Genomic DNA, 27,639 nt, shown 5'->3' with positions numbered 1-27,639 from the left:
CCTCATGCATACCTTCCTTCTCCAGGGCCTCTGGACAAGAACTGCCTGGGCATTTGGTAGGCTGTGCAGAGAGGCAGCAACAATCATCAGACCTGACTTCAGCATTTTATGATGATGTGACCCAGACAACTTAATTTCTCTGCCTCAGTCTCTCCTGCTGTAAAATGGACCCATAATCTGCCAGCTGGGATGCTTACATCAAACAACATGTGGGTAGCACCTTACACTTGGCTCATCTCCCAGCAGTGGCCAAGGAATGGAGCTTTCCTTCCTAATGAGAGCAGCCGGGCCCAGACTGTGCGCCCACAGCCACCGCCAGGCCCCAGGACTTTGTCCTTGGGCCAGAAGAGTGGCCTTGGCTAGCTGTGTTCCACCACTCCCAGCTTCCTGCCATCGATTGCTCAAAAACCCAAGCCCAAAAAAGAAAGTAAACAAACACAGAGAAAGAAAACATGAGGAGCAGAGCAAACAGAACGTCGTCTAGTTCAGCAACCCCATGGCAGCTCCAGGATCAAACTGCTGCAGACCAGGCCACCTTCAGCTCCCGTCTCTGGTTTCTCCCCACGATCAGACCTTGCCCCGGGCCCTGAGATGTTAGTTCTCTCAGCACGGCTTGCCAGATCCTCCAGGCTGCCCAATCCTGCCTGAGACCTGAGATCTTTAGAGATAATGATGGGGCTTTTCCAGCCTTCCCTTTCACACACACACACACACACTCATTCACATCCCACTTGATTCCCAGCTCAGCCTACAGCACAAAGAATTCCCATAACCGTAAGCGGGAGGAGCCCTCTCCATTCCCCAAAGAAAAAGGACAGGAAGGCAAGGTCCCTGGTACCCAGATTTATTTTACATTCTCTGCTTCCAGGGGGGACTTGGGGGCCGCTGGGCTGGCAGGAGGACAGCACATACCCATCTCCCTGGAATACATCTGGGACAGGCCAGTCCTCGGAAGCCCCGCTCTTCCTGGGCACCAAGGCAGCCGGAATGATAAGCACGGCCCAGGCCCAGGGTTGGGCAGCCTTTGGGAAGAGGGAGCCTTCAGGCAAGACCTCCTGCCAGGCAGCAAATGCTAAGGAAGAGCCACGTCCATCCCCCACCACACTCCCAGGCCCAGCTGGAGGCAGGGAGGCAGAGAGGATGGCAAGCAAGCTGCAGTGACAAGGGAGAAAGCCCTCCAGGCGCAGGCGGCCTTTGGTCTCTATTAGGTTAGGAAGCTGGTTCTTGTTAGAGGAACCCCATGGGGGTGAAGCTGGGAGCCGGCCCCTGTTAAGAGGAAACGCCGTAGCAGGGTGGAGGACTCGGGGGTCTGGTCTCAATAAGGCCTGAAACAGGCTCCACTTCAAAGCAGACCTCTATATTTGGGGAGTGGGGAAGGGGAGGAAATAAAAGGGCTGTTAGAGGAATGCTTGTGAGTCGTGGGTGGGAATCAGTCCAGGGGGCTTCAAGGGAGGTTCTGTAGGAAAGACTGCTGGGCTTGTCTGCAGATGCCAGCAGCTCAGGTCCTGGGGGAGGGGTGTGTGGAGGGGGGTCCTCGCTCCCTCCCATAAGTGCTCTGTTCCCCACCCCATCCTGGGTGGGCTCTGAGTTGCCACGGAGACCACTCACACCGGGGCTACATAATTTCCAGGGAATGTCCCAAATTTCTGGGTCCTCCTGGAGACACCTGAAAGAGGAAAGACAGAAAGAACATTCCCCACTTTTAAAAACAGGAATGGGGTGAGCTGGTGGTGGTCGGGAAGCGAGAGCCCTCTGCTGGCAGTACCCAGGACTGCAGGTGGAATCCAGGTCCCAGGGAAGGAGTCGTCTGCTTTTCCTCACTCTTGCACCCTAGAAGCAGAAGCATAGATGGGCCCAGCCACGCATTATGATGTTGATAATGATGGGCGAATCTGAGCATTCAACCAACCGTGCATAACTTTGTACACAGCCCTGAATAACCCCTTGGGAAAGCAAGGAAGCAGGAGAATGAATCACAGAACTTAAGTAGGGAGGAATCTCACTGGTCTAGTATGACACCCTAATTTTAGAGACAGGGCAGGTAAGGTATATGAGAAGGCCATGTCAGTTCCTCCAAAGCATTCAGCAGCTCAGAGGTAGAAGCGGGACCAAAATTCAGGCCTCTGTCTACCACAACCCCCCAAAATTTGTGTCCTGGGGTAGAGGAGAAGAAATGCTAGGAGCTACAGGAAAATAAAATTAAATTAAAGTTCTGGACCGTCTCTCCCCCTCAGGCAGCCACCCCCTTCCGTGAGCAGCTGAGGGCCCTCTTGCCCCTGGCCTTACTGATACTCTTCCCCTGCATAGAGGGCCTCCCTTCTCCTCTCTGCCTCCCCAAATCCTCCCCCCACCTCCCTCACTTCCTCCAGGAAGCCTTCCCTGACCTGCACTGTCCAAAGTGACCCTCACATGTGGCTGATGAGCACTTGAAATGTGCCAGTGTAACTGAGAAAACAACTGCTCTCAACCTTCCCTCTAAAAGCCCTTGGGGCTTATTCCACAAAAGTGGTGCTTTTTCCTCCTGTCTTTACTAGGAGTTGTAAAAAAAGAAAAAAATGCAGAAGTAGAAGTGTACAGACTAAAATTAGAACGTGTCCCCAAGACTTCAATTAGGTGAACTCGATCAGGTGGTGCCAATAGTAAAGAACCCGACTGCCAACGCAGGAGACATAGAGATGCGGGTTCAATCCTTGGGTCGGGAAGACCCCCTGGAGGAGGGCATGGCAACAAACTCCAGTATTCTTGCCTGGAGAATCCCATGGAGAGAGGAGCCTGGTGGCTATAGTCTATAAGGTTGCAAAGAGTCAGACACAACCGAGCGACTTTGCACTCACGCACAAAGTGCTGCCATTTTGCCAAATATGTGCAGCATGGTGGGCTAGGAAGCCTTTGTCACAAACCTACAGTACCTATTTCAGCTGCTCCCAGTCCAGCGGTTAAGACTCCACGCTTCCAATGCAGAGAATGCATGTTCTATTCCTGGTCAGGGAACTAAGATACCACAAGCCGTGTGGTGTAGCCAAAAAATTCAAGACTGGGCTTCCCTGGTGGCTCAGATGGTGAAGAATCTGCCTGCAATGCAGGAGACCCAGGTTTGATCCCTGGGTTGGGAAGATCCCCTGGAGGAGGGAATGGTTACCCACTCCAGCATTCTTACCTGGGAAATCCCATGGACAGAGAGGAACCTGGCAAGCTACAGTCCATGGGGTTGCAAAGAGTTGGACACAACTGAGCAACTAACACCTTAGACCTAAATTACTCCTTCCATGAATTTGGTTTCCTTGGGGGAGGGGAATAGATTTTATGATGAATAAGAAATATTAATTTTTTAAAGCAAATTGACTTTGAAGATACAAAAAAGTTAACTGCATAGAATAAAACTTGTGAATGAAAAAAAGAATGTGCCCTCAAGCCCACCCATCCAAGGAAAGGACTGCTAACAAGCTGTGTGTGTGTGTGTGTCTCTGTGTGTGTCTGTATGTGTGTGTATCTGTGTGTGTGTGTGTTAAGCTGTGTGTGTGTGTATTAAGCTGTGTGTGTATCTGTGTGTGTCTGTGTGTGTCTGTGTGTGTGTGTATCTGTGTGTGTGTGTCTGTGTGTGTGTGTATCTGTGTATCTGTGTGTGTGTGTTAAGCTGTATGTGTGTGTCTGTGTGTGTCTATGTGTATCTGTGTGTATGTCTGTGTGTGTGCGTATCTGTGTGTTAAGCTGTGTGTGTGTATCTGTATGTGTGTGTCTGTATGTCTGTGTGTGTTAAGCTGTGTGTGTGTGTGTGTTAAGCTCTGTGTGTGTGTGTGTGTGTGTGTGTGTGTGTGAAGTCCCTTCAATTGTGTCTGACTCTTTGCGACCCTGTGGACTGTAGCCCGCCAGGTTCCTCTGTCCATGGGATTCTCCAGGCATAAATACCAGAGCGGGTCGCCATGCTCTCCTCCAGGGGATCTTCCCAGCCCAGGGATCAAACCTGCATCTCTTACATCCACACTAGCAGGCGCATTCTTTACCAGTAGCACCACCTGGGAAGCCCCATGCTAATAAGCTGGTGCTTCACAGTTACTGGTGTGTTGGAAGTGTGGTCAGCACTGAGGTGCTGGGATTCAGAGGAGAGAGGAAGGCTGTCACTCCTGGGGCCAGTCCTCCCAAGGCAGCCCCGCAACCCTTCAGGCCCTGGAGCCTGCTGAGCCAGAGCTTCTAGATGCTCACTGCTCTCCAGGAATGACCCCATCCTCTGAAGCTGGGGCCTGGACCTCATCTGCTCACTCTGGGAAAAAAGCATGCTGAGTGGTCACCGTGAACCAGGCCAAGGCCAACCTGAGACTTCCTGCTTTAGTCCTTGCCTGAGCTGCCCTTGGGCCAGCCTTGAGGGCTCGGATCTTCTTCCCCTCTCTTCTCTTGGGGGCGAGAGAGCTAGCTTCTAGCTATGGGTGGTGGGGGTGGGGACACACACGTGTGAGACCTGGTCCTCTCCATCAAGGGCTCAGTGTCTCAGGAGACCGGCCCCCCCACAACCCTCCCACCCAGGGACAGCTCCACAGACACAGGTGTATGATGGAAGGAACAGAGGCCTGGGGGCCAGGAACCCTGCTGCCCTGAGTCCCACTGGCTTCAGCAGTGACCCTGAGCTAGTCTGGTTTCCTCCCAGGCCTCACCCTTCTTCAGGGAATGAGAACAACAGAGTGCTGGCTTTGGGAAAGCAGCCAGTGCTGGGCTGGAAGGGTGGGAGGTGGTCAGCCCATGAATCTTTGCTGAACCAGTCCTGGCAGGCAGGAGTGGCCACTCAAATCCCCATAGGATCCTGAGATACCCTTTCTGGCCTCTCCCCCGGCTCCTCCCCCCGAGACTCTGAGATACCCTTTCTGGCCTGTCTCCCAGCCCATTCCCCCAGAACTCTGAGATGCACCTGCCCCCAGCCTGCCCGCCAGGCCCACCTACCCACAAACCAGCCGTCGTCACACTGCTGCATAACGTCCACCCGGTCCCCCTCCCGCAGTTCCAGCTCGTCCTCATTCTGGGGCCTGTACTGGTACATCGCCCGGTACCTGCAGGAAACATTGCCATAGCAATCACCAGGGACCTAGCCCCTCCCCAGACCAGGCCTGGCTAGTCCCCAACCAAGGTGGACACATTCTTGGAATTTCCCAGGTCCCTCCATGCTCCCGTGACTCCCTGGCCCAGCTCTGGGCATGGCGATTCTTTCTGGCTTCAGTGCCTCCATCTGCAGGCCTGCTCCCTGCTCTCCAAGCCCTAATCACCCACACTCCACCTCCCGAGCTCTCAATGCCTTCAAATCTATGCTCCACTTTGCGCACACACCCACACTGACCTCAGCCCTGGAAACCCAGTGAGAGATGGAGGGGAGGGGTGCCCAGTGTGGGAGGCTTGCTCTCAGGCCCAGAGCTGGCAGGGACAGGTCAGGAACCCTGCAGACAAGTGTCCTCCCACTCCCGCACCCCCTGCCCCCCCCCCACCCCTCCAAAATCACCCATAAGCACTGTAAGGACAAGCACTCCTTAGGAGAAATTACCCAACTCCATCCTGGGTAGGGAGGAGTAAATTAGTGTGTGCTCAGCACTGCCTGCAGAGTAGCCCCCCACCCCGACCAAGCGTCCCAGATGGTGCTCACGGGGTCCAGTGTATCTCGGTGGTGGTGGAGGACGAGGTCCCCAGGTCCAGGGGATGGCTGGAGCCTCCAGGATGGGACAGAGCTGACCCCGGGGTGCTGAGACTCTAGGTCCATAGGAGGGCAGGCAGGCACATGCAAGCACAAGGAAGGAGGCGTGAACTGGCCTGCCCCCTCCCCGGGAACAGCGCCCCACGCTGCCTCATCTCATCTCACAGTCACAGCACAGGGAGACCTGTCTGACTGTGTGACCTCACAGGTGCTGGGAAGCTGGGCCCAGGTAGGGGAGGTGGCTGGTCTGCACGTGTGCGCAGAGCCGGGAGCAGGAGGCGTCCTGTGCATGGGCTCCGTCCGCCCGTCACAGTTTGCTGAGTGAGGGATGAACATAGGAGCACACGCCCCGCCTGTGGTCAGTGTCAGCCTGACGACCAACAGCCATCATTGCCCATCAGCTACTTCCCACCAACCACCCTCTGCAGTGGGACTCGCTCTCCCCATTCTACGAGTGAGGAAACCCAAACCCGAGAGGGTGTCATCTGCCCAAGGTCACACAGAAGGTGAATGGCAGACACCCTGTCCCAGACGCTGATACAGGTAAATCCCAAGAGTGGACTCTGCAAAGTCAGGAGGCCTGTGCTGGTTTGGGGGTCCCACCTAGAGACCCCTGCCATCCTGGGCTGCAGCTCCAGGGTCTGGGGTCCTCAAGGACTGCAACACAAGGTTCTCTTTGGTGAGCCCACTAGACCATCCTGAGCAGTTGAGGGGGATTCCACAACGCAGAGCCTCCCAGGAATGGAGAATACAGCATGGGGAGCAGGGCTCACTCTCGGGTCTGAGGCAGGTCGCCTTACCTGGGTCTGAGGTCTGGGCTCCTGGGGAGGGAAGGAGAAGCCGGTGCGGCGGGGGGAGGTCTGGCCTCCCCTGTCAGTGGGGTCAGCTGGGCTGTGTGGCATTAAGGGAGAGCTGGGGTGATGGACCGGGCGGGCGGTGGGCAGGCGGGGAGGAGACGCAGGGAGCTGGAGGCCGTCATCACAGAGCCGGACCCGGGGCTCCCGGGTCACCTGCACATAGCTGGCGGGGAGGATGCCCTGGCGTGCGGTGCCCGAGACGCGGCCCTCGTACCAGTGCTCGTTCACCTTGCGGATCAGGCAGACGCGCTCCCCCTGGTCAGAGAGAGGGAGGGAGATGGTATCTGCAGGGCCCTCGGCTGCCAGACACAGGAGGGTGCCTACGTGGGGCAGAGTCATTGTAACCTAACACCTTGCATGGAGGAATCAGGCCTGGAGTGGACCAGCTGGTGATACACGGCTCACACAGCTCCATGGCAGGTTGGTAAGGAGCACCAGGCAGCAGTGAGCACCACGGCCATGACTGGGTCCTTTCCTGCCCCCACCTTGGAGGTCATCACAGCATCAAAAAACAAACTCCCTGAGGACAGCTGGTGTGTCCCCAAGCCCACACACTGACTACTGTTAGTGGCACTGACCTAGGAAGGACAGTCTCCAGCGCCCTCCTGCTCCCACCTCTCCATCCGGCGCCCTCCTTCCCCCTCTCTCCCTCCAGCCCCCTCCCTCCCTCTCTCTCCCGAGGCCAGCTGTCCCACGGGTACCGGGTACGGTACATTCACTAGGAGCATTCATGGCCTTTGCCCTCACAGTAAACTTTGCCCTCACAGTAAACGGAGAGAGACCAGCTCCCTTGCTTTCCGGGACATCACTCCATTTTCTTTCTTTTTGAATTTTTTGGCTGCACTGCACTGCATGTGGGACCTTAATTCCCTGACCAGGGATGGAACCTGCGTCCCCTCCATTAGAAGTGCAGAGCCTTAACCACTGGACTGTCAGGGAAGTCTCAACATTTTTCAAGTTTTCTGAACCATTATCTATAGTAAAAAGACTATGTTGTAATATCAATCCAGTACACGCCCCCCCAACACACACACACAACTGTCCAAAAGTTGGATGAAATACCCTTTCCATGTGCAAGGTATTCTAAGACTTCCACTGTATTATTTTTAAAATGCTGAAGTGATCCTCACAGCCTACCAACCTGCAACTTGAGAAAAAGCACAACTACTCTAGAAGTTTTGAACATTTTAAAAATGGGCAAGGGACTTCCCCGGTGGTTCAGTGGCTGAGATTCTGCATTCCCAATGCAGGGGGCCCAGATTCGGTACCTGGTCAGGGAGCTAGATTCCACATGCTGCAACTAAGACCCAGGACAACCAAATAAAGTAATTAAAATAAATAAACAAATAAAAATGGGCAGGAGACTTCCCTGATGGTCCAGTGGTTAAGAATCCGCCTACCAATGCACGGGACTCGGGTTTAATCCCTGGTCAGGGAACTAAGGTCGTACATGCCGTGGGGCAACTAAGTCCCCATGCCGCACCTAGAGAGCCTGAGCGCCACAACTACTGAGTCCACGTGCTCTAGAACCCATGTGCTCTAACTGAAGCCTGCCTGCCGCAACAAAGAGCCTATGCAGCCAAAAAAGTAATAAGAGTAAATAAATAAACAAAAATTAAAATGGTCACAATTAAGGGAAATATATCCAAAGAGATGGAGAAAAAAAAATCTGAAACACTAGTGAAAGTAGGTGTGTCTGATTTTTTTTAAAGAGTATTTTTACCGAGCACGTTTCCCTGTGTCTTCACCTGCCTTGCCCTGCCCCACGCCTCCTCCCCCGGCCAAGCCCAAGCGTACTTTTCTGAAGGAAAGCTCCACCTCCAGGTCGCCCTTGAAGTTGTACTGGGCCACGGCTTCTCCGTACTCCAACACCTGGTAGGTCGGAGGCTTGATGGGCTTGGGAATCTCATCTGCTGGCAGCACCTGGAGGAAGAGAGGACATGAGATTCAGCTTGGGTATCAACTGGGTACAGACCTGGGCTCCTGGGGAAGCAATATGAGCAAGGTCTCTCCCCAGACCAGAGAGGAGGTAGATGCCAAACACAAGCCTGGGGGTAGCCAGCAGTGAGCATAGGGCAAGGGGGTAGTCAGTCCCAGAATGCTTCTGGAGGAAGAATTTTCACCAGAGGTTATGTGGAGTGGGCATTATCAGAGTGGACCACGGCGGTGCAAACAGGAGAGTTTAAATCGGGGCACAGAAGGACATGAGAAGTACCAAGGAGCAGGAACTCCTGGTAGCCTGTTCTAAGAGGGAGGATCTACTATTTCACCACTGCTGAGAACCAAGTGTCTCTCCTCCCCCTCCACTTTTACCCCACCATGTGCCCAGCATCCCCATGCTCTCTTCGCTTCATCCTACTCAGAAAAATCAAGATGCTAATAAACTAGTGCATACTAATATGTAAGAACTTCCTTGGTGGCTCAGACGATTGCCTGGTGGGGCAACAGTCCATGGGGTCGCAAAGAGTTGGACACGACTGAGTAATACTTCCGCACTTCAAGATGTAAATGACTGATGACATGCAATCCTGTACATACTTGTGGAACTTCAGGATCAGGGACATCGTTTTAAGGATAGAGGAGGTCTACTGATGCCTATGAGATAAAGAGCCTGAAATAGATGACTCGATCGATGGGTCAAGGAGGAAGCCACAAAGGAAATGAGAATAGTCTGAGCTGAATGAAAACTCAAAAAACCCAAAATATCAACATCTGTGGGTTGTAGGTAAAGCTATGCTTAGAGGGAAATTTATAGCATTAAATGTTTACATTTAGGAGAAAAAGGTTTCAGATCAATAATCTGAACTACCACTCTAAGAAACTGGAAAAAGAACCTAACATAAGGTGAATGAAGGAAATAATGAAGAGGCAGAAATCAAGGAAATTGAAACCAAAAGTAGAGAAAAATCAATTAAACTGAAAGTTGGTTCTTTGAAAAGATTCATAAAATTAACCAATTTCTAGCCAGAATAAGAAAAAACAGAGATTACCAATGTCAGGAATGAAAGAAAAGACATTACTTTGGATCTTACTGACATTAAGAGCATAATAACAAGCATGGGTTCAGTCCCTGGTCTGGGAAGACACCACATGCCTCGGGGCGACTAAGCTCGAGCACTTCAACTACTGAAGCCTGAGCTCTAGACTTCGTGCTCTGCAACAAGAGAGACCATCACGGTGAGAAGCCCACGCACCACAGCTAGAGTCTAGTCCCACTGGCTGCAGCTAGAGGAAGCCCAGAGGCAGCAATGAAGACCCAGTGCAGTCAAAAATAAATATTTAAGAGAACAATAATGAAATATTATGCACAACTTTATGCTGATAAATTAGATAATTTGAAATTCTTTAAAAGATGCAAATACTCAATAACTTGTAGCCCCATATCTATCAAACCCAGAACCTTGTCTCTGGATCCAGATTCTAGATTTTTCACTTAACAACTTGGCTCTGAACCTTAGTGCATCTGTAAAGTGGGGGTGACCTATCACTTTGCCAGGCTGATCGGGGGATCGAGGGAAGTGATACACAGGAAGGAGACGCCACAAGTATATGTGATTGGTGAACTGTCTCAGACTTTATATTCTTGTCAGTTGCAATTAGATTTCTTCCCAAAAGACAGCTGGAGATGCAGGTTTTGAGAGGTGGCTTCTGAGTGGTGAACGTGTAGGGACGCTGAGCAGGCTGCTGGCCTCCAGTGCAGGAACGGGGCTGTTTGGCTCTTCCCCTGGTCTGGCCTCCACCTTTAGGCCTACCCTTAACAAACATTTCCTGGAGGGCACAAATGAGGCTGAGACTTGGCCCCTACCCCAGCTCACGGCTTTAGTCTTAGGAAACTTGCCAGGTGTGAGGGAGCAGCCAGTTCTGGAGAGGCTCCCTGGCTGGTTAAAGGGGGTCTGCATTCTCTAAGTCTCTGCAAACCCTTCTGCCCTCCTAGCAGGGCCCCTTGCTCGTCACCCCCACTCACCTCCACGTAATTAGCGGGGAAGATGCCCAGGCGGCCATGGTGCTCTCCCTCCAGCCAGTTCTTGTCCACCTCCTTGTGGATGTAGACAATGTCACCCTTCTTCAGAGTCAGCTCCCTGAAGGCCAGAGCAGGGACATCCAGCAATCTGTAAGTCCTCAGGGTCCTCCAGACTCTGCTCAGCGCCCCCGGAATCTCTCCCCACCCTCTGGGGGGGCACACTGCAGTCCTGTCCTCCCAGGGACTGCCACGGGGAAGGCAAGGGGCAGAATGGTACTTACTTAGGGGACTGGGCCTGGAAGTCAAACTTGAGCCGGGCGGCCTTCCTCTGGGCAGGGGGAGAGGACAGATCAAGTGACCTCAGTCATTCAGCCGGCAAGTAGGCCAGAGCAGTCACAGGGACCCACCCCAGGCCCTCCTTGCACCCTGACCCTGGTGGTCCCACCCCCCCTTACCTTCTTCTCTTCCTTCCTGGCAGGGCTGCCCCCTGGATCAGAGGCACTAGGGTCTGTGGAGAAGCACTGCCTCAGCTTGGGAAGGCCATGTCTTGGGAGGCAGGGCTGGGGTGGGGCTCTGCTCCCCCCCTCCCTGCCCAGGACAGGAACCGGTGGGAACAGGGGGGTTCCGTGACCTTCCTGCCACCTCTGCAGGGGCACCACCGTATCCCGAGCAGTGGTGGCGGCAGAGGGGGCCGTCTGCGTGAGAACAAGAGCAGGATCTGCTGCTCACCTCGAGCTGAGGAAGGGTAGACAAAGTCCCTCCGGCCTAGGAAGGGGCTTCCTCCATCCGCCATCCTGGGGGCGCTCAGGGAGGAAGCCGGGTGAAGTGCATTCGGGGAGCTGGAGCTCCAGGCGGAGGCCGGGCTGCGCGGGGACGCACCAGTGAGGCACCTGTCTGAAGCTTCACCCCCGACCCGGCTCCCCACTGCCCGCCCGAATGCCCACCACCCCCATCGCTGCCTCCCCCCATCTCCCCTACCCCAGCCCTCCTCCTCCCGAGGCATCCCCCAGGTCCCGGGCCCTCAGCAGGATGTCCTACTTCCCGAGCGGTCAAGGCCGGGAAAGGGTGCGGCCCGGGGGTGGGGGAGGCGGGAGCGAGCGCGGGATCCCCTCGCAGCTGCGACCCGAGCCCCGGAGCCGGGGAACCGGCTTCCCTCGGCGGAGCAGGGACGGCCCCCCACCCCGGCCGACGAGCGGCGGATCAGGCCCCCGCCGGCCCCGGTCCGCGCTCTCGCCCCTCCTCCCGCCGTCGGCGTCCCGGGCTCGCCACCCCTCCCCGCGCCACGTCTCCGCCGCCACTCACCGCGCTGGGGACCGCGGTTCCCGGGACCGTCGGGGCGTCTGAGAGCTCTGTGCGGGAGACGGGCGCGGTCAGGGCCCGGGACGCCGCCTCCGGAAAAGTTTGCGGCCGGGAAGCGAGCGGGAGGGGAAGCGGGAAAGGAGGGGCGGGAGGGACGCGGGGCGGCGGGCCGGGAGCGGGAGGAGCGAGGAGCCGGGGGGAGGGACCGCGGGTGTGGAAGGGGGAGGGAAGGCCGGGACGTGGGGCCGCGGGGCTGAGGTCCCGGGGGCGAGGGACCCCTCCGGCTCCGGACGGCAGGCTGGACGTGGAGTCGGCCCGGGGAGGGCTCTTAGGGGTCGCTAGGAACAGTGATCGCCCCGCACTTTAGGGAGGAGACTTGGATGGAGTCGCCCAAGGTCGCGAGTGCAGCTGGAGGCGATGCCTCTCGTCGGCCTGCCCTCCCACCAAAGCCACGCCTATGCGGCTCGGGGTTCCTGCGCCCACCAGGAGGGCCCTGGGGGGCCGGTACCTTGGGGGACGGCTGCGCAGTCTCGATTGCCCGCAGGTCCTTGTCCAGCTCAGCGCTCAGCTTGGCCAGCTCTCTCTCCAGCAGGACCTGGGGGCGGGTTGTGCGGAGAGACTTGGGCCAGGGGCAAGGTGGGGGGCGGGGAGTGTACCGTGGGGGGCGCTGGGCTGGGCGAAAGTCAGATGTGAGAAGCCCAATGGCAACACGTCAAAGTACGCGGCGCTGGGGTCAAGGGCAGGCTCAGGGCGCCGGGCCAGGCTGACTACCTCTGGGCCTGCCAGGAGGTGTGTCTTGGAGTGTCAGGAGGGCCCTCCCTGCTGACCCAGCTCACCCATCCCTTACTCCCAGGGGAGCGCTTTAGTATTTCCTGATGTGTTTCTCTATTCAGGAGCCTACCAGGCTCCCTACTTCCTCAAGTCTTTTCATGGCCCTCCACAGCCTGGCTTCACTCTACCCAACCCCGCCCTCCCTCCGTCCCTCCCTCCCACAGCCAGTCCAGCTGCTGTTACACACACACACACACACACACACACACACACACACACACACACACACACACACACACACCCCTTCCAGCCTCTGCCTCTGTCACCCCCAGCCAGTCCAGCTGCTGTTACACACACACACACACACACACACACACACACACACACACACACACATACACCCCTTCCAGCCTCTGCCTCTGTCACCCCCAGCCTAGGTGCCCCCTCTCTCTGCCTGGCCCAAGCTCCATCTTCAAGACAATTCCAGTCCACACTGATCAGTCTCTTCTCAGCCTGCTGTGATGAACACACAATTTTCAGCACGTGTTTACTGAGCGCCTACTGTATGCCAGAGGCTTCCCTGGTGAGTCAGGCAGTAAAGAATCCGCCTGCACTGCAGGAGACCTGGGCTCGATCCCAAGGTTGGGAAGATTCCCGAGATGGGAATGGCTACCCCACTTCAGTATTCTTGCCTGGAGAATTTCATGGACGGAGGAGCCTGGTGGGTCCATGGGTTGCAAAGAGCCGGACACGACTGAGCACCTAACAGCTTCACACACTGTATGCCAGGCACTGTCCTGGGTGCTGGGGGCACAGAACTAAGCCGTATGGGACTAGAGAGGCTCAGAGTCTTGAGTCCATGGCCTTGGCCCATGGTCATGGGGACCTTGACCACCCAGAAAGTCCCTCACTGGTCCCCCAACATACTGTGTCCCACTCCAGCCCACCTGCCCACAGCACGCACCTCAATGGGCTGGGAGGGCTTCTCAACAGGGTCGTCTACCAGTGGTTTCTTGGGCTAAGAGTGGGAAGAGTGAGTCAGAGGGGGTGAAATCGCTCCCCCAATGCACGAGTCGAGGGTACATCCTTTTCCAGAGAACCAGGCCCACACACCTTCTGCCCAGTCTCTAGTTCTTGCAGAAACTGGTTCCAGGATTCTTCCGTCCAGACATTGTCCGCTTTCTCTTGGCGTCTGAGCACCTGCATGGCAGGGAGTAGGCATCAGCTTGAAGAGAGGGGTACCGGGACACTGGCTAGGCTTGAAAAGCAGGCTTTCAGCCACAGTCCACTTCCATGCCCATCAGCACCCTCCCAAGAATTCCAGGATCTTCTGACTGCACAAGCTCCAAGATGAAGAACTGCTTTACCTGTGCTTGCAGCAGAAAGTGAAAGTCGCTCAGTTGTGTCCGACTCTTTGCGACCCCATGGACTATACAGACTATACCAACTATTGCAGCAAAGGGCCTGACCAAAGAGCATGGTGATGGAGGAAGTGCTGGGCAAGCTACCTGCTTCGAAGTCTGGTGCAGGGAGGAGGGTGCTCCAGGACTGCAACTGAAGGTTCTTCTAAGAGACTCTTCAGAGACGTCCCAGCTTCTTCTAAAGGAAAAGACATCTTTCAGTTTCCTTTTAGGGAAACAGAGGCAGGCATGAGCACACAGTCCTGGGGAGGGAGCTTCACCCCCTCCCCACCTGCTCTGGGCTGTAGAAGCAATGTTAAATAGTAAAATGTTATTAGCTCTGAATTCAAATTCCAGTCCCACCACTTAGCTTTGTCTCTTTTGGTCTCAGAGCCTCTGATTCAATACCTGTAATATGAGAATGACTCCCACCTTTATAAGGGTATGGGGAATCTTAGGTGAGGGAACATACTTGAGACACCCAAGACAGGGACTAACATGTACACATTTGCTCCAGAAGTGGCCAGTCCCTTTCCTGCTGGCCTTGATGAAATATCCTGCATTTGGGTTCTATCTGGTTCCATGACTGTGGGTATGTATGTCTGTGCAGCTTTGATGAAGTTGGTCGCCATGACCAAGTGGTCTTGCACCCATACCCAAGGGTGTGAGACTACATCTTAGTTCCCGGAAAACCCAGGTCAGGGGAAAGAGCCTGTAGGCCTGACCCAGGAGCTCTGAACAAGTTACTTCTGCTCCACAGGTCTCAGTTCCCTGAGGTGCTAGATCATTGATGTCATCTGTCACAGTTACCTGAGTGTCCTGCTAGGACTCCCTTCTTGGCTGGCTGAAATCTTCCAGTTTCTGCTGAGTTTTGAATGTTTCCACCAAGTGGGAACACTGTACCAAGCTTATCAAGTGATGGAATGTCTGAGGGGAGGGTCAGGATTTGTCAGCTGTTACTATGACTACTCTAGGAAGAACATCAGTAACAACAGTGATGTGAGAATGGAATACATTGTTCCTAATTTAAGGAAGCTGTAGTCATAACTGGAAGGACTGATGCGGAAGCTGCAGCTCAAATACTTTGGCCACCTGACAGGAAGAACCAACTCATTGGAAAAGACCCTGATGCTAGGAAAGACTGCAGGTAGGAGAAGGGGACAACAGAGGACAAGATGGTTAGATAGCATCACTGACTCATTGGACATGAATTTGAGCAAACTCCAGGAGATAGTGGAGGACAGAGGAGCCTGGCGTGCTGCAGTCCATGGAGTCACAAAGAGTCAGACATGACTGAGCAACTGAACAACAACTACTCATAATCAAGCTTGTATGATAATCATGTTTGGGGAGACTTGCCGTGTACTTTGATCTTCATACCACCCTCTGATTCCCATTTAACAAATGGAGCTAGAGAAGCTCAGACTGGTTACCTTGGTCGAGGTCACGTGGCTAGTGCAGCACACTGGTTTGAATCCAGAGGTGCGTATGTGTGCTCAGTTCTGTCCGACTTTTTGCGACCCCATGGACTGCAGCCCACCAGGCTCCTCTGTCCATGGAACTTTCCAGGCAAGAATCCAGAAATCTTGACCAAATCTTAGTCTCTACCTTATTGATGATGCCAAGAACCACAGCCCAGTTAAGGCCAGGCTAATGAGGTCACTCTGTTCCCAGAAAGGAGTCAGAAACTCATTAGTGACACTGTGACAGAGAGCCTCCTGATTCCTGAGGTTGGGCTGAGCCCCCGCAGCCTGCGCTGAGCTTGTGTGGTTTGCTCAGAAAAGATGCACTGCGTCCTTGACCTGTCTGGAGGGTTCCTCTCTCAGTGGCATCTGGGACAAAGCCTGCGATCCTCTATGCCCCTTGTTTTCTTGTAGGCTTCAGAGTGGATGGCTGCAGGTCCATGCCTAGCCCCGGGCTACCCTGCTCTCCACCCCAAATGAGGCGTGGATCTTTGGGGTGATGAATTCCTGCTGCCAAATACAGAGGCATCCCAGGCGGTCCTGACCACAAATAGCGGTCAGGTCATCCCCCTTTGGCTCTGGTGGCCTGGAGAGGATCTCAAGCAGTGGGAACCCTGAGAAGGGGCAGAGCCGTGGGTGGGAGCCTGCCGGCCTGATGCGAGACTTTGCCAGCTGTGGCCACCAGGGGGTGCCAGTCCCCTCAAGGAAGGCAGCACCCCTCTGCGGCTCTGGGGCCCTCCCCTTGATGGCTCACCCGCTCAGAGGCGACGTCTGGTTTGGCCTGGCAGGTGGTCTTTGCTGAGGCCCTGGATGCCTTGCGTCTGCAGAGGTGGCACAGGAAGAATCCACTGAAAGTAAGAGAAGATAAACAGGGCGGAGGGAGGTGAAAGCTGGGGTTGAGGGCACCTGGGTGACCATGGAAGGTTCTGGCCCACTCCCACCCATGCTCCTGGGTGGCTGGTGGCAACAGGGGTGATGCTCTGGACCAGTAACTATGGGCTGGGTGCCAAGAGCTTTATACTCTTTACCAAACCTTTGAAACATCTCTGGGGTGTTCCCGTTTTACACATGAGAAAAAAGAGGCCCAGAGAAAGCAGAGCCAAGGCTAGGCATTTGCCGGACAGTGACTCAGAGGCTCTGAATTATTAACACCATGGACCAGGGGATTTGGAGCTCACGGAAATGGGCTGTACAGACTTCACAAGCTGAGCTGAGCCAACTGGGGAGCCCCAAAGCCAGGCGTGGCTGCAGGGAGGGTAAATGCAGGCGCCAGGCTGGGGCATGCCACCCCCCACCCCTGCCTTCACCTTTGGGTGGCTCCTCGAAGGTCCAGTCCAGCTGTAGGTCTAGGGTAGCAGAAAGGACTAGGTCAGGGTGGGGGCAGCAAGCAAAGATATGGTTGGGGAGCCCTGGGAGGCAGCCCCAGAGGCTCCCAGTCCCTCCTGCCTAGAGCAAGGGCCCAGGGGCTGAGTCAGAGCCTAAAGAATGTCTCGAGGGAGGGAAGGAATTAGGAGGGCAGTTCTCAGGAGGGCTTGAAATGCCTCTGGCTGCCTTAGGGCCTGAGGGAGCCAAGAGGGCAGTGGCCTTGCCCAAACCCTCCTGCCCCTCCTTCCCTGGTTCCCACACACACCCTCTCCCTGACCTTTGGAGACCTGCCCTGCCAGGTCAATTTGGAGAATTCTACTTCCCCTTCACCCTCTTGCCCTTTCTGCACCCTCTTCTAAATCTTCCCCCTTTGCCCAGACCCACTCTTCAAGGTGCTCAGGACTTCCTGGGGCCTCCAAGGAAGAGCTACTGACCAGCCAACCCTCTTGATCTCCTTGGCACACAGACACGTAACCACAGCTCTGACCTTAAACGCAAACCACAACCCCCCTCTCCGGATCCCACACCTTCCTCCAGTTCTTGGAGTTTTCTGCTTTCCTTTGCAGCCAACTACTAGCCATAAGGGGCTTCCCAGGTGGCACTAATGGTAAAGAACCCGCCTGCCAATGCAGGAGACATAAGAGACACACGTTCAATCTCTGGGTTGGGAAGATCCCCTGGAGGCGGGCAAGGCAACCCAGTCCAGTACTCTTGCCTGGAGAATCCCATGAACAGAGGAGCCTGGGGGGCTACAGTCCATAGGGTTGCATGCATGCTGGCCATAAGAAACTCAGTGTCTTCAATTCCACTTCCTGAAAGCCTGAGCCACCCTCGTCAAGGACTCCATTGACCTCCATGTTACCAGATCAAATGGTCAGTCCCACTTGATCATCAGCAGCATCAGTCACAGAGGTGCACTTCCTCCTTTAGAAATTTCTTGTCACTTGGCTTCAGGGAGGCTGCTCTGGTTTTCCTCCTGCCTCCCAAGCTGCCCCTTCCCAGGCAACCTAGATGATTTCTGCCCATCTCTCCAAGCAAGTGCTTCAGGGCTCAGTCTCTGGGCCTCTGTCTCTCCATCTCCCTGGGTGATCTGGTCCAGTCTTCTACCTTAAAAAATACTGTCTATTCCAGGGACTCCTAACCTTAGCTGTACACTGAAGCTACTTGGAGGACCTTTACACCAAAAATCTCTTTGAGTGGGTCCTTGGTATTTCCATCTGCAGCTTAAGCCTCACCCCAGGAACTACAGACTTGTTTATCAACTGCCCAGTGGCTCAGTGGTAAAGAATCTGCCTTCAATGCCAAAGATGCAGGTTTGATCACCTGGTAGGGAACAGCCCCTGGAGAAGGAAATGGCAACCCACTCCAGCATTCTTGCCTGGGAAAATCCTATGGACAGACAAGCCTGGTGGGCTACAGTCCATGGGATCACTAAAGAGTCAGACATGACTTAGCGACTCAAAAACAAAAATATCAACTGCCACTTGTGTGAACTGTGTCTAAAACTGAACGCCCCTTAGATTTGCACACACACAACCCCCCTCCCCGCCTTTCCTGTGTGTATATGCATTTATAAAGGGCAACTTCATGGACTCACTCAGGTTTAAAGTCATCCCTGACTGGTCTCTTTCATGCCACATCCAATCCATCATCAAATTATCATGATTCTGCCTCCAGAATTCCACCAGGCCCGCTGCTACTGCCCTGATCTGAGACACTGTTGTCTTTAGCCTGGATTCCGGCCAGACCTCCTGACTGGTCCCTTGCCTCTACCCAGCCCCATCTCTTCCCCACCTGGCAGCCAGAGGGAGTCACTTCAGCCACCACCTGTCAGAGCCTGTCACTCACTCTTCAGCTCAGAGCCTCCCGGGGGCGCCTCAATTCTTGTAGAGTAAAAGCCCAAGGCCCTGAGTGCCCTGATCCCAGCATCTTTGTCTTCCATCTCCACCACGTGCCCCTCTCACGGCGGCCCCGCCCCTCTCTGTGGCCCCAGAACAAATCCAGCCTGCTCTGCCTCCGGGCTCCCCATGCTCCCCATGCAGCAACCCTCCTCCCCCAGCCCTGCAGGGCCAGCTCCTTCACAACCTTAGCTCTCAGCTCAGAAGACACTTCTCAGGGGCCTTTCCTGACCACCCGCGTGAAGTGGCAGCCTTCCTGCCCTGGGCACTCTCCCGACCTTTTCTCCCTAGCCCTTACCACCATCTGCCATGTTAAATGTCTATGTGTTTATTCTGTGACCCCTTCTGCCTCAAGCTTTGCTAAGGCAGGAACGACCTTTTTTTATCTTTAGCACCTAGAATAGTAGTCAGCAAACAGCAAGTGCTGAACTCGTGGCTAAGGGGCTGGCTGAGCGGATGTGTGGCCGCGCGGTTCCCGACCCTCACGGGGGACAGGGTCTGGTCACTGTTCCCCACACAGGGAGCAGACTGGCGGTTCCCTCCTTTGGACTGTTTAGCGACCACTCACCGCAGAGCCTGGGGTGGGTGCAGACACTCCCCGGACAGGTGAGTCCCCCTGTCTGCCTCTCGCTCCCCATGCCCCGGGGTCCCAGAAGGGGGTCTCACCCGGCATTTTCCGGTGGATCTGCTTGAACATTCTTCGGTACCAGTCCCTGGGGCTGTCAACACTCTGGGATCAAAGAAGGCAAAGTCAGGCCACCCTCCCAATATCAAGCCACAGATATTTTTTCTCGCTGAGTCTTTTCTCTGGCCACCCTTGAAGCCCCCCTGGGTGGGCTGTTGTGACATCTTTAGTAACAATAACTCCATGTAGTCTGTTATGTTTGAGTAAGACATACAGAAGGGGGACTTCCCTGGTGGTCCCGTGGTTAAGACTCGCTGCTCCCAATGCAGGGAGCGTGGGTTCAATCCCTGGTCGGGGAACTAAGATCCCACATACCATGTGGCATGGCCAAAAAAAATTTTTTTCAATTATAAAAAAAAATACTCAGATTTATGGAAGAATCTCCACCAGTGACGAGCCCTAAATTGTGAGATCTGGGGTGGCTTATATATATATTTTTCTTTTTATGTATTTCTGATGATTATACAGAGAACATGTGTTTCTATGTAATGAAAAATAAACAGTATCGGTGGGGGGTAGGGTAGGAAGGTATTTCACATCCTCTACCTCACCTGTGACGCCAAAGAACCTTGGGAAGCAGAAGGCTATGTTACCAATCTGAGTTTCCGATAAGGAACTAGAGGCAGACAGCTGGCTCAGGATAGGCCTGGGAGTGGTGGAAGGGCAGGTCCTCCCAGCATGAATCCTTCAGATCCTCCAAGCTTGCTGCTCCATCAGGCCTCACTCAGGACTCTTCTCGTTCACCCATTCGGTCAGTCACTCAGCGCCCGTCCCACCAGTGCTGTGCCAGGCCCAGGGCCATGAATGGGGGAGCGGGGCAGCCCCCACCAGGGTCAGCCCGTACATCAGTGGCTCTCTACCATGGGGAACTATGGGGCAGTCTAGAACTGCCCCCCCTGCCAAAAAGAATCCCTTGCACAACTCAGACATGCCAGCCTGCTTGTGACTTTGTAGCTCGTGACCCCCGGACCCATAAAGGCTGAACCCCTGCTTCGGTCTGGTATGGTTTGGGAACAGGCTTTGTGGCAGAGGTGGAGCTCAGGGCGGACCCCTGGGCCCCACCAATCAGCGGCCCCAGCCCTGGACTCACAGATCGGGGCGCAATTGGCATGCCGCTCTCATCTACAGGTCCGATGCCCTCATACTTGACCCAGCGCTTGTCCCGCCGTTTGCTGTCCTTGGTCCATGTGGCTGACCACTTCTGGGAATGCTGGGAGGCAGGGGTCTTCTGGTTCCCAGGGGGCCGGCTCCCAGGGCCCGGCCAGGTCTGATACCAAGCAGGGTCTGTGGGGTACATGGAGAGGAGCTTCAGCAAAGGCACCCCACCGAAGTTTGTTTGTCCCTCAGATCCTCAGACCACTCAGCCCTGTGGGTTCAAAAGTTCCAGCAACCCCTTGTTTGTCTAACTTGATGACGCAGACTCTACAAACGTCCCCATCCTTGGCAGGACCACAGGGCTCCTGTGTTTGTTTACTTTTTAGTTAAAGTGATTGAAAATGGATTTTATCTTGAGAAATCTATGCCCGTCTCCACCCTGCTTTGTTGGGGATGTCCTCAGAGTTTTTAGAATGAGAGCTGGAATTGTCACATGCAGAGAATGCTAGAGGCAAATATCCCAGTTGGGGAAGACAGTGGGGTGTGGCAGAAAAGGGCCCGGGGCTGGGGGAGAAGACCTGAATGCAGACCTACTGGCTGTGTGTCTTAGGCACAGCAATCAACCTCACCGTGCCTGTTTCCAACTTCTGTAAAATGAGGGTAGTCACAGCAGAGCTGCAGGGAGATCTAATGTGTGTGACTGTGTTCAGGACACTGCCTGAACACAATCGACACACCAGGGGCAGAAACTCACTCACCAGCACCTTCGGCCTCCGGGTGTAACAACAAAAGAGCTTCAGGGAAGGATGGGCCAGTGTTTGAACCTCAGCTCAGCCTTTGTGACTGAACATCCCTGAGATGCGGGTCCTTCACTGAGAAGATGCTAATAATGACACCCTACCTTGCCAGGCTATGGAGGGATGAAGTGAGGTAAGACCTGGAAAGTGTCTTTACAGTGTCCAGGATTTTCTACGTGCTTACCATCTGTTAAATGTGTAAACTACTGAACACACTGGCTGCCTCAAAGGAATGCTCTATAAATGTTGCCATCCTCCTAAAGAGAGGGGCCCTGGTGGACGTGCACCCAGGAGGTCCCAGGCATCTTCCAGACCCTGTGGGCTGGGCTGGGCTGGGCTGGGCTGACTCATAGGAGCCCAGGAGCTGGCAGAGTCCCAGAGCTGTCTCTGCAACCTTCTGCTGGGCTGCTGCATACAGATGGGGGGCGGGGGCAGCCCTTCGGGGGTGTGTCTTGAGTTCAGCACCCATGCCTTCTTCAACCCACCTATGCTCACATTCCTTCAGCCTCCCTTCCCAATCCAAGCTGTCCCCTGGCCTGCTGGAGGTCCCCCTGGCCTAAGGCTATGTTCCCTGCACATTTCCTTCCCCCTAGCACTGGGTGGGGGAGGCAGGGGAAGGGATGTGTCAGCCTGGTCTCTGCCACAGCAGTTTCACTCTCACAGGCCAGCACGTGCCTACAGGGAGGGGTGGTGAGCTGAGCTCACTGGCCCCGGGGCCTTGAGAGACTTTCACCCACCTCCTGTCCCTCCACCTGACCCAGGGTGGATGCCAGAAGGCTGAGCCCAAGCAGCTCTGACTGAACCCCTTCCCAACCCCTAACCCTGGAGCTGGTTTTCCCAAGCAGACCCACCTGGGTGTCTGGAAGCATCTCTCCTCGGTGGCAAATACCCATTGCACACGGTCCTGGGCGCAGGGTCATGGAACTGGAAATTAAGGGTGTTGGAGCCACCATTCCGGATGACGGGCACCTGTGGGGAGGGGCCAGGAGCAGCAGCTCAGGCCCAGAGGGTTCTGCAGCAGCGGAGGGATGGCTAAAAGGTCTGGACCCGGTCTGGTGAACCAGCGAGGCTCTCTAGAGCTGTCTCCCACCCCCCTCCCCGCGCTGATCCTCCTGCTGCCCCCCACCTGTCCTGAGCCCCCCTCCCCAACTAGGGGCCCACAGCACCCGCTCCCTTGCAGTCTCACTCACCCGTGTCCCCCGGGCGGATGACCCTACGTGGGCCAGGAGGTGGCCCGGGATGAAGTCATCCAGGCTGAGCCCAGCTGGGAGGCTGTGGGGTGGGGCCTGCATGCTCGGGTCAAGGCTGGAGGGCTGCTCCTCCGCGTGTCCTCTGTGGGGAAGGAAGAAGGAAGGGGGAGCCCTGCTGGGTCCAGGCTGCCCCTGTCCTCTGGGTTCAACCTTGGGGCTGTGGGAGGGAGGGGGTCGGGCCAGCTGGGTGGGAGCTCAGAGACCCAGGAAACAGGCTACTGTGGGCACCCGCCTTCAGGCTGCCCGTACAGACTCCTAGAGGCACAATGGGCCGCTTGTTAGGCCTCGGGCAGGAGCTCTGGGTGGGAGAGGGGGAGGGGGAGGCCGGGCAAGGAGGAGGAGGGAGGTTGGCTGGGAGCACACCTCCAGCGGCCGGCCCCTCTGGGGCTCTCACTGCACAGTGCGGCCCTCTGCTCCGGAGGGAAGGCAGAGGGAACTGGGGCAGCTGGCAGAGGAGGGCCCGGGTACCAGGACTTTGTTTCAGTTCCCTCTGCCACCCCCAGGCCCCATGAGCATCTGCTTGCCAGCAGGCACAAGTGGTTAGTCAGGCAGTGGGGTGGGGAGCGGCCACCCGCCCACTGCCCAGCGGGGCCAAGATTCTAGGGAGGCTGGGCATGTCCAGTCCGCAGGAACCATTCGTTCTGAGCTCAAAGTAGTATCAGCTCCCTTCTTTGGTCTCTTGGCTCAGACCGAAGCCTCAGAGGACTCAGGGTGCAGTGAGGGGTCAGGCGGCTTGGGCCGGGGCCTGGGCTGGCAGCGAGTCAGTGGGTGAGCAGGGAGTTGGCCAGCTCATGGGAAGGTGGTGCTGAGTGTCACACACGCACACACACAGAGGTGTGCACACACCCCACTTTCTCCTACACCTCCAGGCTGTCTTTTGGACAGAGTGTCTTCCTGGGAGCAACATGCCAGACTGGCCAACTGGGTCCTTCCACCCCAGGCAAAGCTGAGGTCAAGAGACAGGGTTCCCACACTCAGGAGAGGAGGCAATGGGTCTTTGCCACCAGAGGGCTGTGCTGCCCAGGCCGTCCCGTCCCACCTCGCCTGTCCTGTTGAACGTGGCCAGAGGCTGAGCCAACCTTGGCCGCCTTCTGGCGCTGGACCGGTTCTGGCACTTCTGTTTAGAGGCTCGCGTGTGCCTGTGGGGCCGAGGGGTTCACAGGAGGGTGGCAAGGACTTTGTGAGGTGGCCGTTTGTGTAGCATGGAGTGTTAGCTCAGTGGATGCTTAAGATGCTGGATGGAGTGTAAGGACGTGGCCTGTGCAGGGTTACGGGGGTGGGGGTCATGCGAGCAATATGGGAATTGTAGGCACAGAGGAGGTTCGGCTGAATAGTAGGTGGGAGGTATGCAGTGGGGGGTGGTGTGCAGCTGGGGGGGTCATACGAGCAGGGCAAGTGTTGTGGAGACCAGAGGGGATGAAGGTGCCATGGGGACTGTGATTACTGCTGTTCCCAGTTTCTGCTCAGCCATGGCGGGGCTGTAGGGTACAGACAAAGCTGGGGGCAGCTCTCTGACTTTAGTCGGGGAGTGGCAATTCCTTCGGACATTTGAGAAGACCTACTGGGGACACAGCTTTTCCGGGCCCATCCCTAGCTGGGGTGGCGGTGGGGGGAGAGTGAATGGCTGAGGCTGGAGGAGGGGCAACACACCAGCTGGATCCAATTAGGGCTCCTACCAAAAGCAAAACAGGCAGACACACCCCAGTTCCCGGCTACTCTCCCCCACTCTGGGCAGGAAACTGAGGCAGGGGAAAGTAGGAGATCTGGAGCCCTGAGCCATGCTGATTCCTAGCCGCAACCCCACCCTGGACAGCTGACTACGGAGGCCAAGATGCGAGGTCAGCACCGGCAGCCCTGACCATCAGCTGACCCAGCCTCCTTCCCTCTCACTGCCATCCCCTGCTGCACTCCCTGAGAACTGCCCTGCAGGAGGAAGGGGCCGGTAGGAGGGCTGATTCTTCAGCCGCTGCTCATCCTTGGTGGCCCAGCTGTCTGACCCTCCCTAACACGGCACCCTGTGACGCACCTCTCAGGATACACAGGGCGGGGTGGGGAAGGATGGGCTGAGTGTTCCTCCCGTACCAGGAGGTGATAAGGAGGACTTCTCATAGGGAGGATGGAAGCACCGGGCAATGGGTGCCGCAATGGGGCAGTGGGTCCCGCATCTGGCAGAGGACAGAGGGGACAGGAAATCCCCAGGTCCTCCCTGAAATCCGGCGGCTCTTCACCCCTAACGGCTGAAAAACGTGAAATAGCCCATTGTAGTTGGCAGACTCCTTCCTCCCTCCAAAAACTGCCTTAACTTTGGGGGCTTGAGCCTTAGGCGCATCCCAGGGGTATTTTCCAGCTACAAATCCACGTGGACAATTTCAGGTTTTCTTGACTTTCGCCTCATCTGGATGGAGGGGGCACTTCTCACCTCTTTCCCTCCCCCAGAGTTTGGGACCAGGACCCTCGAAGGAGGGGCTTCCCGCGTTCCCCCCGGCTTGGAGTGCGGGTTCCTCCCCGACTGCAGCCCCCGCCTCCTCTCCTCCGGAGCACCTACCTTCCCAGGAGAGCAGGTGGAGGGGACTGCGGACGCCCGAGAGGACACAGGAGCATCTCTGCGCGGCTCCTGCCTGGCGCGGCCGCGGCGGGCCCTCGGGGAGGGAGGGCAGGGAGAAGTCGGGGCTGTGCCGTCCGCCCTCGTGACCCGGTCAGGACGGGCTCCGCGAGGCCGGGCGCCCGAGGAGGAAGAGGGGTATCGGCGGGGCCGGAGAAGTGGGGACGAGGGCGAGCGCTGGGAGGAAGGACCGTGAGAGGCGCGCGGGGCCGGCAGGCGCGCGGGCGGAGTGTGTCTCTCCCTGTGATCTGGCCCCTGGGCCGGACTGGGGTGGAGGGCGGGGGCTCCGAACGGCCGGAGCGCGAGAGAGCTCCCCGTCGGGGTGCGAGCGGGCTGGCCGCGGGGACGCCGGGGGCCTTGCCGGGGGCCGGGCCGGCCGCGAGGCGGCGCCGGGAGAGGCGGTCCAGGGTCCCCTGGGAGACCGCTCCGGTTTCCCAGCTGCTTCCCCCGCCCCCACCGCAGGGCTGGCGTCGGGCGGGGGCGGGGGCCACGAGCGGCACTCAGAGTTTCCAGCGACATTTCCAGCGGGTGGGAAGGGAGCCGCTGCTCGGCGGAGCCAGGACAGAGGGCAGGAGTGATTAAAAGACCCGGGTCGAGCCAGCTGCTGATATGGGACCCGGATGCAGACAGGCTGGGGCCGGGGTAAGGTCGCCGTACGGACAGAGTGGCCTAGTGGGCCGAGTTAAGGCCCGGCCGTCTCCCTCCTCTCTTGGAGACAGTTTGATTGCGCGAGTGCGCGTCCCGGGCGTGTGCACACACAAACACACACACACGCGTGCACTGGCCAATGGGCGGATGCTCACACACGTGCAGGCCCGGCGGAGGACAGCGGCGGGAGGAAATTGAACCGAGGCAGCGGCCCCCTGGGCGTGCCGCGCCCCTGAGGAGGATGAGGGCGGGTCCCTTTGGCAGGGATGGGGTTACCGGGGTCTTGGTGTTCCCACACACCGTATTTGTTTTGATCTTGTTGCTTTTCCGCTGTTCCCACTGCTTTGACACCGGTCCCAAGAGTCCGCGCCCACTGGCTCCCATCCCCTCTGGCCATCCCCACTACCCCTTCTCCCCTGTGTGAGAGAGCCTCTGTGCCGGCGCAGAGCCTGTTATAGTGAAGGTTTGATGAATGCTTTACTATTAATGAATGCTTACTGCTAGTGGGCAGACTCTGGGGTACCATTTCTTAGTCCTTGGTTTGGCTCGGAGACCCCATGCCCCAAGTCAACTAAATCGTAAATACCTGATGGGCAATCTCAGATCTGTTTTGGGAGCGATCAATTATAGATTATGAAAATATGGAACCATTTGTTAGGACCTACTGGGAGTTAGGGGGCTTCCCTGGTGGCTCAATGGTAAAGAGCCTGCTTGCCAATACAGGAGACACGGGTTCGATCTCTGAATGGGGAAGATCCCCTGGAGAAGAAAATGGCAACCCACTCCAGTATTCTTGCCTGAAAAACCCCATGAACAGAGCAACCTGGCAGGCTACAATCCAAAGAGTCACGAAGAGTCAGACACGACTTAGCAAATAAACAATAACTGGGAGTTAGACTGGTACTCTGAGGCCACCATGCACTTCAGAGTGTTTTCCATTCAGCACAAAAGTTGAGAAGGAAGGGAATGGAGCAAGATGAAACCTTACTTTTAAATCCCTACCATCACAGATGCTATTAGCTATATCATTCCCTGATTCAGGTTAAAAGAGCTGTCTGCTTTGCGGTGAACCAGCTTGAAACAATCTCACGTGTAAAGCCAGAAGGAGGGGAAGCTTAGGCTGAGAAGCTTCAGAAAGAGAGCGGCCTGCCACCTAGCTTCTGTGTCTGCAGGGCTGCCGCGTGGAAACGGCACCGGCAGACCTGGACCATTGGGTACATACTCCAAAGCAGATCCAAGGTCTCCAAGAAAGAGCTTTTAAATGATTTCAGGAGTTCCAAGTCTGCAAATTGCGGGGACTCTTCATAAAAGTAATTATTGCACTGAGTACCTGCTCCAGTATTCTTGCCTGGGAAGTCCCATGGACAGAGGGACCTGGAAGCTATAGTCCACGGGGTCACAAGAGTCGGACAGGACTTAGCAACCAAACAGCAGCAGGGAGCTGAACCAGATCACTTTGAAGGCCCCTTCCAAGAATCTCTGATTCTCCAGGGAAGCTGGAGGGACGGGCATGGGCCGGGTAACCTCTGCCTACAGAAGTCAGCGTCAGAGAGGAGGGAGGAGCTTTGGGAGCACCTGAGTGCAGGGGGCAGTGCATCGCCCTTCCCCTAATGCTTGGATACCTACTCAACCCCAGGCACCACCCTCTTCCCTCCCTGAGGGACAAAGCTTGTGCCCATCTCCCTTTTTTTTTTTTTTTGCCCGTCTCCCTTGTCACCAGTTTTTTCCCCACCTCTCAGGATCCTGGTGTTTAAGGGCCACATCTCTTTCATGTTCTTCCTTGTTCTCCAAAGATGGTGAAGCTGACGATCTTCCGACTCCAGGAATCCTGGCCATACCCGCTTCTCACCAGCAGCGAGCTTCTCTTATTCTCTAGGGCT

The 27,639-nt window shown here is 56.1% G+C and overlaps 1 protein-coding gene across 9 annotated transcripts; it reads right to left on the bottom strand.

Moving 5' to 3' along the window:
- Positions 1-828: 828 nt before the first annotated feature.
- Positions 829-27,639, bottom strand: SORBS3 (sorbin and SH3 domain containing 3). Of its 9 annotated transcripts, none has more exons than XM_043453474.1 (22): positions 27,492-27,639; positions 22,450-22,591; positions 22,111-22,228; positions 20,458-20,651; positions 19,349-19,412; positions 16,727-16,765; positions 16,174-16,267; positions 14,065-14,155; positions 13,670-13,756; positions 13,521-13,574; positions 12,294-12,380; positions 11,789-11,835; positions 11,216-11,349; positions 10,942-10,994; positions 10,768-10,814; positions 10,490-10,604; positions 8,323-8,448; positions 6,469-6,780; positions 5,621-5,724; positions 4,930-5,036; positions 1,766-1,830; positions 829-1,666 (listed from the first exon to the last, which is right to left on the bottom strand). In XM_043453474.1, the coding sequence occupies exons 1-22, from the start codon at positions 27,593-27,595 to the stop codon at positions 1,616-1,618; spliced, it is 2,235 nt and encodes a 744-aa protein (XP_043309409.1). In that variant the 5' UTR covers positions 27,596-27,639; the 3' UTR covers positions 829-1,615. The 9 variants fall into 9 exon arrangements, with proteins under 9 accessions (XP_043309409.1, XP_043309410.1, XP_043309411.1 ...); XM_043453475.1 differs by having other exon boundaries at positions 16,174-16,240; XM_043453476.1 differs by having other exon boundaries at positions 22,111-22,183.

Source organism: Cervus canadensis, chromosome 30, assembly GCF_019320065.1.
Source record: "Cervus canadensis isolate Bull #8, Minnesota chromosome 30, ASM1932006v1, whole genome shotgun sequence".
Lineage (NCBI taxonomy): Eukaryota > Metazoa > Chordata > Mammalia > Artiodactyla > Cervidae > Cervus > Cervus canadensis.
The sequence above is the reverse complement of the archived record's forward strand: the minus strand, read 5'-3'. Positions and strand labels throughout refer to the sequence as shown.

Coding starts and splice junctions, on each gene's coding strand:
- SORBS3 (XM_043453474.1), bottom strand. CDS start 27,595: ATGGCCAGGATTCCTGGAGTCGGAAGATCGTCAGCTTCACCATCTTTG. Junction 22,229..22,449: donor CATCCGCCCGGGGGACACGG/GTGAGTGAGACT, acceptor CCCTCCCCACAG/GTGCCCGTCATCCGGAATGG. Junction 13,757..14,064: donor TGCACCAGACTTCGAAGCAG/GTAGCTTGCCCA, acceptor CCTGCCATGCAG/GTGCTCAGACGCCAAGAGAA.